Source organism: Hylobates moloch, unplaced genomic scaffold (genome assembly GCF_009828535.3).
Source record: "Hylobates moloch isolate HMO894 unplaced genomic scaffold, HMol_V3 SCAFFOLD_17, whole genome shotgun sequence".
Taxonomy (NCBI): Eukaryota; Metazoa; Chordata; class Mammalia; order Primates; family Hylobatidae; genus Hylobates; species Hylobates moloch.
Window position 1 is genome coordinate 70,084,535 of NW_026652292.1, and position 12,649 is coordinate 70,097,183.

General features: G+C 37.5%; 1 protein-coding gene across 2 annotated transcripts in view; it reads left to right on the top strand.

Annotated features, from left to right (window-relative positions):
- FBXL5 (F-box and leucine rich repeat protein 5) overlaps positions 1-12,649 on the top strand; it is a 50,891-nt gene that overhangs the window by 15,524 nt on the left and 22,718 nt on the right. For both annotated transcript variants that reach the window (XM_032135873.2, XM_032135874.2), the window contains exons 4-6: positions 1,539-1,725; positions 3,857-4,039; positions 10,352-10,477. In XM_032135873.2, coding sequence (XP_031991764.1) covers positions 1,539-1,725; positions 3,857-4,039; positions 10,352-10,477 — 496 coding nt within the window. The remainder of the gene's footprint in view (positions 1-1,538; positions 1,726-3,856; positions 4,040-10,351; positions 10,478-12,649) is intronic.

Here is a 12,649-nt window from a genome sequence, read left to right on the forward strand (position 1 = left end):
CAAGACCTCGTCTCTGCTAAAAATTAAAAAAATCAGCTGGGCATGGTGGCATGTGCCTGTCATCTCAGCTGCTTGGGAGCTTGAAGTGAGAGGATTGCTTGAGCCCAAGAGGTTGAGACTGCAGTGAGCCATGATTGCGCCATGGCACTTCAGCCTGGGTGACAGAGCAAGACCGTGTCTCCAAACAAACAAAAACATTTATTATCTTAAGCCTACTTACTATACATGTATTAGGGTATCATTGAATGAATGGGCAAAACGTTTTCCCTTTTTCTTCTGTCTCTAATACGGGGTGAATATCAGAGTAAGAAATAGATAAATTATTTTATGAGGAACTGAATACCTGTTCAGCTGTAAATCAGTTATTATAGTGATTCTCAACTATAGCTTCACCTTATAATCAAATTGATATTTAAACAAACAAAAGAAACCCCAACAGTATTTTAAGCCCTTTCCAGACAAATTACATCAGAGTTAAATCAGAGGACATGCATTGACCTGGGTATTTTTTCAGGGCCCCCAACTCGTTGTAATATACAGCCAGTGTTGAAACCACTGAATTTCTAGACTGACCAGTGTTTTTTAACTGTATGATATCCATTACAATTATCTGTGGAAGTGAAAACAAAACAAAAAAAGCCTTGTTTCCAACCTCTAAAGATTTAATTCTGTAAATTGGAGGTTGAGACTAAGCATCTGTTTAGCAGAAGAAATCTCCATAGATAATTCTTGTAGGAACCACTGTTGTAAAATAATGATTTGAGGGAACATTTCCAAAATCCAGAAACAATATTGAAAAGTTAGGTGTCTCAGTAGAGTTCTGACTTTTATGGTTCCGGTACACTGGGTACTATCATGTGAGCCAGAGGCTCTGTCTGAGTAGAGTTCAGTTACTCTAGTACCAGAAGGCAGTTAACTGACCTAAACATCTAACAGAATGATTAAGAGTGTTTGACAAATTCTATGAAGGAAAGCCTTCTGGTCCTCATGCTTTAAAATTGTTTTGGATTGATTTACTAGCTGGGGAACCATAACAAGAAGGATTTATTTTATTTATTTATTTTTTTTGAGACAGAGTGTTGCTCTTGTTGCCCAGGCTAGAGTGCAATGGTGCGATATCGGCTCGCCGCAACCTCTGCCTCCCGGGTGCAAGCGATTCTCCTGCCTCAGTCTCTCGAGTAGCTGGGATTATAGGCATGCACCACCACACCCGGCTACTTTTGTATTTTTAGTAGAGATGACGTTTCTCTATGTTGGTCAGGTTGGTCTCGAACTCCCGACCTCAGGTGACCTACCCGCCTCGGCTTCCCAAAGTGCTGGGATTACAGGCGTTAGCCACCGTGCCTGGCCAGGATCTTCTTGATATACTCTTCTCTGCAATTTTTAGATAAACTAACTCAGTGGTAACAACTAAAATTTGTATCTTTTTGAGATATATGGTCGTAATACGACATTCGAGCCATTAATAATTTAAAAGGGTGTAGAGTAAATCAACACGAATTAAGCATCTTTCCTCATGAATATTTTGTTTAATTCAGGTTTTTCAGCCCATGTTAATGGAATATTTTACCTATGAAGAGCTTAAGGATATTAAAAAGAAAGTGATTGCACAACACTGCTCTCAGAAGGATACTGCAGAACTCCTTAGAGGTCTTAGCCTATGGAATCATGCTGAAGAGCGACAGAAGTTTTTTAAATATTCCGTGGATGAAAAGTCAGATGAAGGTGAGATTCATATATATAAAGAACAATTTATTAGTTATAAGGTCATTGACATCTTACTGATATGAACTGTAGATTTTGGTTGAGAAATAATTCAAGTTAGGCCTGCACTGTGGTCAGTTAAAGGTGTTATTTTCATGTATCAATTTAATTGAAGACGATGGTTCTCATTTTAGAATTTAGTGTTGTGTATGATAATTTAACATATATTTGGGACATATTCAGTGTAGTGTTTCTTGAATAAATTTATATATGAATGAATCAAAATTATTGAAAACTACCAGTACAGAGCACTGGCCCGCTCAAAATTGATCAGTCAAAATTGTTGAAAACTACCATTACACAGAGCGCTTTTGCCATATCATCCTGCTTCCTGAGCTTTATTGACCAAAGTGGCTGCTTTTCTCTTTCCTTGTGTTTTTTCATTGGTTTTCAAAATTAATTATGTTTATAGGTTATTTTCATCCTTTCCTATGTATCATTTTTTCAGCTTGTATCCAGTAATATTCAGAGGAATGAGTACTAGAGGCAGAGTTTTTCTGTATTGTTACTCTGAGAATACAAACGAGAAATGCAAATAAAAACATGCTGCCTTTTTTAAAAAAAAAAAAAACTACTTCCTCAGTAATTATTTATGTTCAGTAGCTTTGCTTCTTCAAGATTAGTGGCAGCAGTGGGATTTCTGTTAAAATAGCTTGGAGTTTTTTGAAATTGGTCCTTTTATTTTTATTTAACAAAGTAGGTGAAATGCATGTTGAAACTAAAATAATTTTACAAGTTAAGCTATAATTAATCCCATAAAGCTTGTATGCCTTACTCTGAAATGTAACTTGTGCTTTAGATACCCAGCTAAGACTTGTTGTATCTGGTTTAATTGTAATTATAACATGGGATTTAAAAGCATCACACTTATTACATTTTATTTTCCCACTCCTTCAAAGCAAATTGTAGCTGTATTATATTTAAAATATTTGGCATTTTAAAAGTGGTAGTTTAAAGAATGTGATCATAGCATTTCTATATTTAAGTTGCTTTGTGAAACAAATCAGATATATGAAGTACTCAAATTCTTCATAGGACTTTAATGATGAATCTTTTTTTTTTTTTTTTTTTTTGACGGAGTCTTGCTCTGTCACCCAGGCTGGAGTGCAGTGGCGCAATCTCAGCTTGCTGCAAGCTCCGCCTCCCAGGTTCATGCCATTCTCCTGCCTCAGCCTCTCTGAGTAGCTGGGACTACAGGCGCCCACCACCACGCCCGGCTAATTTTTTGTATTTGTTTAGTAGAGACGGGGTTTCACCGTGGTCTCGATCTCCTGACCTCATGATCCGCCCGCCTCGGCCTCCCAAAGTGCTGGGATTACAAGCGTGAGCCACTGCGCCCGGCCAATGATGAATCTTTTATATTTTTTATTGTAACACCTCATTTTCATTTTCATTTTGGAAATTATTACTGAAATAATACATTATAGGTTTATACATCCATAAGTACTTCCTGCAATAGTTGCTGACAAAAGATTCCTTATCAATGTGAAACAATATCAGAAATACTTACATTTTGTCATCTCACCTGTGACATAAATAATTGAAGTAGTTTAAAGCACCTCTAGGTTAAGGCAGTCAGATTTCGCAGACCTCTTGTATGAAATGTGAAAATCAGAGAGGGACTATAAGGAAGATTATTGACAGGAGTCATAATGCATAAATGGAAAAGGTCATGAGATTTGTGTGTGTCATTAAAAACGCTTTGGAGGTCTCATAATCTGGCTGACTCTATACTTGTTGATTTAAAGCCGTATAACCTGTTTGGTTCCTTTTTTAAGTGATGCTACTTAATGTTACAAAGTGAGTATTGTTTTTTCTGTGATGCCTTTGTAAGAGGAAGTTAATTCTGTGTTCATTATTGTAGCTCCCTCTGATGAAGTATGATTTGGGCCATGATAGTTTAACCCTATTGGTTCTTGACAAGTTTAACATCCCCATGTTACCTCTAATACATGTTATTTCATTTTCACATCTTGCAAGCAGGAAGGAATTGACTTCAGGCACTGGATTGTGTTTATAGAAATGTAATTGTAATTTCTTATTGCATTTGCTCTTTAGCCTTTACTGGTAAAGTTTTTCTTTTTTATTTCAGAAGCAGAAGTGTCAGAACACTCCACAGGTATAACCCATCTTCCTCCTGAGGTAATGCTGTCAATTTTCAGCTATCTTAATCCTCAAGAGTTATGTCGATGCAGTCAAGTAAGCATGAAATGGTCTCAGCTGACAAAAACTGGATCGCTTTGGAAACATCTTTACCCTGTTCATTGGGCCAGAGGTAGGTAAATGGGTTTTTAAAATATTTTCATGTATTTTTCTAGATGAATATTCATTTACATTAATGAGCAAGGCCAGAGAGAGAAACTCTGAGAGGTCGATCAAAAAGTAGATTTTATAGTTAGATGATGTGTTGGTGGTATATATTTTTGGAAAACTAGCAATGCTAAAGTTCATGGGTAAATTATAATGATGTCTATAATTAAAAATTAGGAAAACATATTTGTGGGAGGGGATGCAAAAAGATTGACAAAATATTGATAATTATTGAAGGTAAGTGATAGATACATGGGGATTCATTATATTAGTTCTTTCTGCTTTTGACTGTTTTTCAGAATTAAAAGTTAAAAATTAAATTAGCTTTCAAAACTGCTTTAAATAATTATGTTTAATAATAATTATATGACTATTTTTAAAATACAGAATAAATTCTATAAAATTTAAGGGTGATATACCATTATGGCTCCATTTTGGTGATGGCTCAAAATAATTGTGAATCTGTTTTTGTCTTTGACCTATCTTTATTTGATTGGTAATGCCACATTCTCTGAATCACAGTTTCATATTAATATCATTATAGTAAGTTACTTTCACATGTGAACAGTTAAAGAAAATTTTCTTTTCATCAACATATAATGCAGTTATGGGTTAAATACAACTAATATAGCATACATTTTTTCTGTGACTGAATTAAAACAATTTCTGCTAGGTGAGGTTTTTTTCTTTTTTTTTTTTGAGACAGAGTTTCGCTCATGTTGCCCAGGCAAGAGCGCAATGGCGTGATATTGGGTCACTGCAACCTCTGCCTCCCAAGTTCAAGCAATTCTCCTGCTTCAGCCTTCCAAGTAGCTGGGATTACAGGCGTGCACCACCACACCTGGCTAATTTTGTATTTTTAGTAGAGTTGGGGTTTCACCATGTTGATCAGGCTGGTCTCGAACTCCTGACCTCTAGTGATCCACCTGCCTCGGCCTCCCAAAGTGCTGTAATTGCAGACGTGAGCCACCATACCCGACCCAGGGGAATATTAGCTTCCAAATTCACATAATTTTTAAAAATTTTCTGTTTATGACTTTATGTCTGATTTAAATTGTGAGTCTGATTTAAAAGCAATTTTATTCATTACAATAACGTATAGCACTTTTTTTTTTTTTCGAGACGGGGTTTTACTCTCGCCTAGGCTGTAGCTCAGTGGCACGATCTTGGATCACTGCAACCTCCACCTTCCAGGTTCAAGCGATTCTCCTGCCTCAGCCTCCCGAGTAGCTGTGATTACAGGCGCCTGCCACCATGCCCGGCTAATTTTTTGTATTTTTAGTAGAGACAGGGTTTCACCGTGTTGGTCAGGCTGGTCTCGAACTCCTGACCTCAGGTGATCCACCCGTCTCGGCCTCCCAAAGTGCTGGGATTACAGGCTTGAGCCACCGTGCCTGGCCACGTATAGTACTTTTAAAATAAGCTGTTAGATATTTTTTTGAATGAAGCTATTTGGAATATTAGGTAGACTTATATCATCTAAATAGTTAGAGTTGTTATGTGGGATAATTTTTTCTGTTAGTTGTAGGATAATGAAATATTTAGTAAAACGACAAACATGGATGCAGAAAATATTTTCTCTGGCTATTTTTAATTTTTAAGAATTATGTCATGATTTGATAGGAATGTCAAATGTGATAATGCTGTGCTTTCATGAATTCACCTAAATCTCAAATATACTGCTTTTTTCTGTTATTAATATGTTTAAACAAAAAGTTCCAAGAAGCCTGAGCAACATACAGAGACCTCATCTTTACTAAAAAAATAAAAAAAATGGCCGGGCACAGTGGCTCACACCTGTAATCCCAGCACTTTGGGAAGCTGAGGTGGGTGGATCACCTGAGTTCAGGAGTTTGAGACCAGCCTGGCCAACATGGTGAAACCCTGTCTCTACTAAAAATACAAAAATTAGCCAGGTGTGGTGGCAGGCACCTGTAATCCCAGCTACTTGGGAGGCTGAGGCAGGGAGAATTGCTTGAACCCGAGAGGTAGAGGTTGCAGTGAGCCGATATGTGCCATTGCACTCCAGCCTGGGCAACAGAGTGAGACTCCGTCTCAAAAAAAAACAAAACAAAAAATAAAAAAAATTAATCAGACGTGGTGGCACATGCCTGTAATCCCAGTTACTTGAGAGGCTGAGGTGGAGGGGAGGATCATTTGAGCATGGGAAGTCAAGGCTGCAGTGAGCCATGATCACATCACTGTACTCCAATCCGGATGACAGAGGGAAGACTGTGTCTTGAAAAAAAAAAAAAAAAAGCCGGGCGCAGTGGCTCACGCTTGTAATCCCAGCACTTTGGGAGGCCGAGGCGGGCGGATCACGAGGTCAGGAGATCGAGACCACGGTGAAACCCCGTCTCTACTAAAAATACAAAAAATTAGCCGGGTGTGGTGGTGGGCGCCTGTAGTCCCAGCTACTCGGAGAGGCTGAGGCAGGAGAATGGCGTGAACTCGGGAGGCGGAGCTTGCAGTGAGCCGAGATTGCGCCACTGCACTCCAGCCTGGGCGACAGAGCGAGACTCCTTCTCAAAAAAAAAAAAAAGAAAAAAAAATCAATAGAAATCGGTTTTTATCTGTTTATAGTATTTGCTTTGAGTGGTTCTCAATCAAATTGATTTTTCCCCCTTCCAGGGGATATTTGAAATATCTGGAGGAATTTTGTTTGCCCCATCTTTGGGTATCATACCGGCATCTAGTGGGTAGAGGCCAGGGTTGTTGCTAAGCACCCTATAATCCACAGGACAGCACCCAAAAACAATTACCCAGCCCAAGATGTCAGTGTTGTCAAAGTTGAGAAACCTTAATTTAGATGTAATGTTAAGAGTTCAGTAAATTGGCCAGGCACGGTGGCTCACGCCTGTAATCTCCTAGCACTTTGGGATGCCAAGGCAGGCAGATTGCCTGAGCTCAGGAGTTCGAGACCACCCCGGGCAACAAGGTGAAACCCTGTGTCTACTAAAATACAAATACAAATAAAAATAAAAATAAATTAGCCAGTGTGGAGGTGCATTCCTGTTATCCCAGCTACTTGGGAGGCTGAGGCACAAGAATCACCTGAGTCCAGGAGGCAGAGTTTGCAGTGAGCGGAGACTGTGCCATTGCACTCCAGCCTGGGCGGCAGAGTGAGACTCTGTCTCCAAAAAAATGAGTTCAGTAAATTGATTCCGCATAATCTCATTTCATGATCATATAATTTAGTTGCAGTACATTCTCCAGGATCTATAAATTTATAGTTAGCTTTACATTAATCTTTCCCTTTGCTTCTGTTCTCATCTACTTCTGAACTGCTGACTGGTTGACTATAGAGTAGACAATCCTGCTTCCTTTTATTTATTAGCTGTTATCATAATGAAGCTATTGTGGGAACCAGTGTGAAATGACAGCAGGGGAAAATGTTTGCTCCTCGTGATTTCTAAAATTTTATCCAAGACTTGATAATCATTAAGCTTATTTCTATAAAAGATAAAGTTGAAAAACTTTTTGTATAGAGAGTAAATACATAGCAGGTACATAGCAGACGCTATACATTTTTATAGTTATTGTTCTGTTTCCATAGTTTGAAAGAGAAAGATTTACTTTGGGAAAATATGAACTATTGGTTAATTGATTATTATTGTTAGTTGAACCCACCTATCATAGTTCTTCTCAGTGTGTCTGAAATGGAATCCTTTGCTTATTTCAGTGTAACTTTTTTTTTTTTTTTTTTTTTGAGACGGAGTCTTGCTCTCTGCCCCAGGCTGGAGTGCAGTGGCGCGATCTCGGCTCACTGCAAGCTCCGCCTCCCGGGTTCACGCCATTCTCCTGCCTCAGCCTCCCGAGTAGCTGGGACTACAGGCGCCCGCCAACACACCCGGCTAATTTTTTGTATTTTTAGTAGAGACGGGGTTTCACCGTGTTAGCCAGGATGGTCTCGATCTCCTGACCTCGTGATCCGCCTGCCTCGGCCTCCGAAAGTGCTGGGATTACAGGCTTGAGCCACCGCGCCCGGCCATTTCAGTGTAACTTTTTTTTAACCATAATTAAATATTTCTAAAAAATTGCCCATTGCCTGGGCAAAAACTGGAAGCGTTCCCTTTGAAAACCAGCACAAGACAAGGATGCTCTTTCTCACCACTCCTATTCAACTTAGTGTTGGAAGTTCTGGCCAGGGCAATCAGGCAGGAGGAAGAAATAAAGGGTATTCAGTTAGGAAAAGAGAAAGTCAGATTGTCTCTGATTGCAGATGACATGATTGTATATTTGGAAAACCCCATTGTCTCAGCCCCAAATCTCCTTAAGCTGATAAGCAACTTCAGCAAAGTCTCAGGATACAAAATCAGTGTGCAAAAATCGCAAGCATTCTTATACAGCAATAACAGACAGAGATTCAAATCATGAGTGAACTTCCATTCACAATTGCTACAAAGAGAATAAAATACCTAGGAATACAACTTACAAGGGATGTGAAGGACCTCTTCAAGGAGAACTACAAACCACTGCTCAACAAAATGAAAGAGGACACAAACAAATGGAAGAACATTCCATGTTCATGGATAGGAAGAATCAATATCGTGAAAATGGCCATACTGCCCAAGGTAATTTATAGATTCAGTGCCATTGCCATCAAGCTACCAATGGCTTTCTTCACAGAATTGTGAAGAACTACGTTAAAGTTCACATGGAACCAAAAAAGAGCCCGCATTGCCAAGACAATCCTAAGCCAAAAGAACAAAGCTGGAGGCATCATGCTACCTGACTTCAAACTACACTACAAGGCTACAGTAACCAAAACAGCATGGTGCTGGTACCAAAACAGAGGTATAGACCAATGCAACAGAACAGATGCCTCAGAAATGACACCACACATCTACAACCATCTTCTTTCACAAACCTGAGAAAAAGCAAGAAATAGGGAAAGGATTCCCTATGTAATAAATGGTGCTGGGAAAACTGGCTAGCCATATGTAGAAAGCTGAAACTGGATCCCTTCCTTACATCTTATACAAAAATTAATTCAAGATGGATTAAATATTTAAATGTTAGACCTCACACCATAAAAACCCTAGAAGAAAACCTAGGCAATACCATTCAGGACATAGGCATGCACAAGGACTTCATGACTAAAACACCAAAAGCAATGGCAACAAAAGGCAATATTGACAAATGGGATCTAATGAAACTAAAGCCTTCTGCATGGCAAAAGAAACTACCATCAGAGTGAACAGGCAACCTACAGAATGAGAGAAAATTTTTGCCATCTACCCATCTGACAAAGGGCTAATATCCAGAATCTACAAAGAACTGAAACAAATGTACAAGAAAAAAAAAACCCATCAAAAAGTGGGCAAAGGATATGAATAGACACTTCTCAAAAGAAGACATTTATGCAGCCAACAGACACTTGAAAAAATGCTCATCATCACTGGTCATCAGAGAAATGCAAATCAAAACCACAATGAGATACCATCTCACACAAGTTAGAATGGCCATCATTAAAAAGTCAGGAAACAACAGATGCTGGAGAGGATGTGGAGAAATACGAACACTTTTACGCTGTTGGTGGGAGTGTAAATTAGTTCAGCCATGTGGAAGACAGTGTGGTGATTCCTCAGGGATCTAGAACTAGAAATACCATTTGACCCAGCCATCCCATTACTGGGTGTATACCCAAAGGATTATAAATCATGCTACTATAAAGAGACATGCACACATATGTTTATTGTGGCACTATTCACAATAGCAAAGACTTGGAACCAATCCAAATGTCCATCAGTGATAGACTGGATTAAGAAAATGTGGCACATACACACCATGGAATACTATGCAGCCATAAAAAGATGAGTTCATGTCCTTTGTAGGGACATGGATGAAGGTGGAAACCATCAGTCTTAGCAAACTGTCACAAGGACAGAACCAAACACCATATGTTCTCACTCATAGGTGGGAATTGAACAAAGAGAACACTTGGACACAGGGCGGGGAACGTCACACACTAGGTCCTGTTGGCGGGGGGGTAGGGGACTGGGGGAGGGATAGCATTAGGAGAAATACCTAATGTAAATGATGAGTTGATGGGTGCAGCAAACCAACATGGCACATATATACCTATGTAGCAAACCTGCACGTTGTGCACATGTACCGTAGAACTTAAAAGTATTAAAAAAAAAAAAGTTGCTTATTGCCTAGGGCTCAGGTGTTTTCTCTGTGTAGAGATTTTTATTGTAAATAGCGTAGTTTTTCGTAATTGCAGACAATCTGATATTATTTTGATCCTTTTACTTGTTTATTCATTGAGTAGGTGACTGGTATAGTGGTCCCGCAACTGAACTTGATACTGAACCTGATGAAGAATGGGTGAAAAATAGGAAAGATGAAAGTCGTGCTTTTCATGAGTGGGATGAAGATGCTGACATAGATGAATCTGGTAAGCTTGTTTGAAATTAAAATTATTACATGTTTCAATAATTTATAATTAAGTACTTATAATTATTAGGTATTAGATTTATGTATTTTGTGTTTTGTAAAGAAACGTGTTTCTAAGCCTACTACTTTTTAAAACTTGAAGGAATAATAATAAAATTTTAAATTAGTTGTTTGACATACTTTAAAGAGTGCATAGGATTATTTCTCTTATTTTTATATTAAAATCAAAAATCAGAAAATGGTACTTTTTTCTTATGAAAATAATGTACATTTATTATAGTGCTTTATAGTTTACAATGTGATTTTAGCACCACTTCAAGTGATCAGTTGCACAGCATCTATTGAGTCATCTGTGGCTTGAGGGAAATAGGATGAAACTGTTGAGTTGACTTACTCATTTGTAAATAGTCTTACTACTTGCCTAATAAGATTATTGTAGAAGTAAGAAGTAATATACATAAATATTCTTTGTAAATGGTAAGGGATTACAAAAACTAATGTAGCCATTCATTAAACACTGGGAGAGTTCAAGGGTGGATAAGACTTAATCGCTACTCCAAAGAACTCACAAATGAGAGAGAATTTAGAAAACATAATTTTTAATTTAAAGTACATGATGGAAAAATGCTGTCATACTTGTGCAGAAAGATGCTATTTGGAAGTATGAGGAGGAAAACAAATTGTCTTGGATATTCTAGATAATAATTACTAACAGATGGTAAAATAGTAAAAAATGAACAGATGAGACATTCTTCTAGTTGGTAAAACTGAAACTATAGGAAATTTTATTTATAAAGTTACCTGCTTAAAGTAATTTGGTCTGGCGAAAGAACTAAATGTGGAAAGAAGACACGTGGAAAGTAGCAGTGTAAGTATAAAGATTGTTGTATCAGCAGCTGAAGTAGTTTATTTTTATGAAACGCAGGTGTGCCACATTTTGATATAAAGATTCAAAATGTCCTATATAAGGAAAAGGTCTATTCTAGTTATGATAGATTTGGTGATGTGCTTACCTGTGGCAGGCATTGTTTTAGGTATGAAGGATCTAATGGTGAACAAAATGGAAAAAAAAAAAAAACTGGCCCTCATTGAGCTTAAAATTTAGAGACGGGAGGCAGACAATAAATACGGGTAAAATATATTCCATATTAGATGGTGACAAGTGTTGTAGAGAAAAATAAAACAAGGAAAACATGCCAAGAAGAATTTAAAATTGCAGTTTTAAATTGAGCGATTAGTTAAGGTCCTTTGGGAAATTTGAGTAAAGACCTGAAGGAGATGAGATATTTGCTCAGATTGCAACTTAAGGAAGTCTCAGTTTATTTGTTCTAGAAAATTAATTCATAATACCCGTGGTAAGAATTTTGAAGGTTCTCACAAATTCAGTGTATTTGTCTCAATACTTGAAGATAGCCAGAGCAAAGACTGTCGATTTCCTTCATATTGAAAAGGAAAAGTTAACGCTATAAAGATTGAGCCTTTTTAGATAGTATATCTGTTAATTATTAAAGATTAAACTGCCATTTACTTCAGTGCTTTTTTCGGTTTAGCTGCCTTGTCTTTTTACTTGTCCTAAGAAGTTACTGTTTTTCATAGAATGTTTAACTTTCTTAAAGATTTCACAGTTCCAATTACCTTGATTTAATCATCACACATTGTATACAGGTGCCAAAGTATCACATGTACCCCCAAAATGTGCATAATTATTGTATGTCAATAAAAAATTAAAAATTTAAGAATTTCATAGTAAATAGTATACATTTAGATAGTGAGGGCCACAGAAACAAAAGAATGGCTTGGGAATAAAATTATAGTAGAATGAGTAGGGCTCAAGTAATTTTTATCTCCTTAATATTTTATCTTCGTGTGTGTGTGTGTGTGTGTGTGTGTGTGTGTGTGTGTGTGTGTCTGGGTCTGGCTAAAGGAGGAATTTAGGATAATACCTAAACAAGGAACCATGAGTAACAAATTCTTATAGTTGATATCTTTTTGTCTGCTGTACTTAGTTTTGTTTTAAATGAAACCTCCTTAACTTATTCTGTTAAATCGTTTTATGTTTAAAGACATTCAGATTGGTCTTTAGGTAAGAATAATAACAATAGGATCCTGAGAAAGGCAATACAGTACAATTATTCATTCTTTTTAGTGTAGTGTGTTTTTTCCTTTTTTTGAA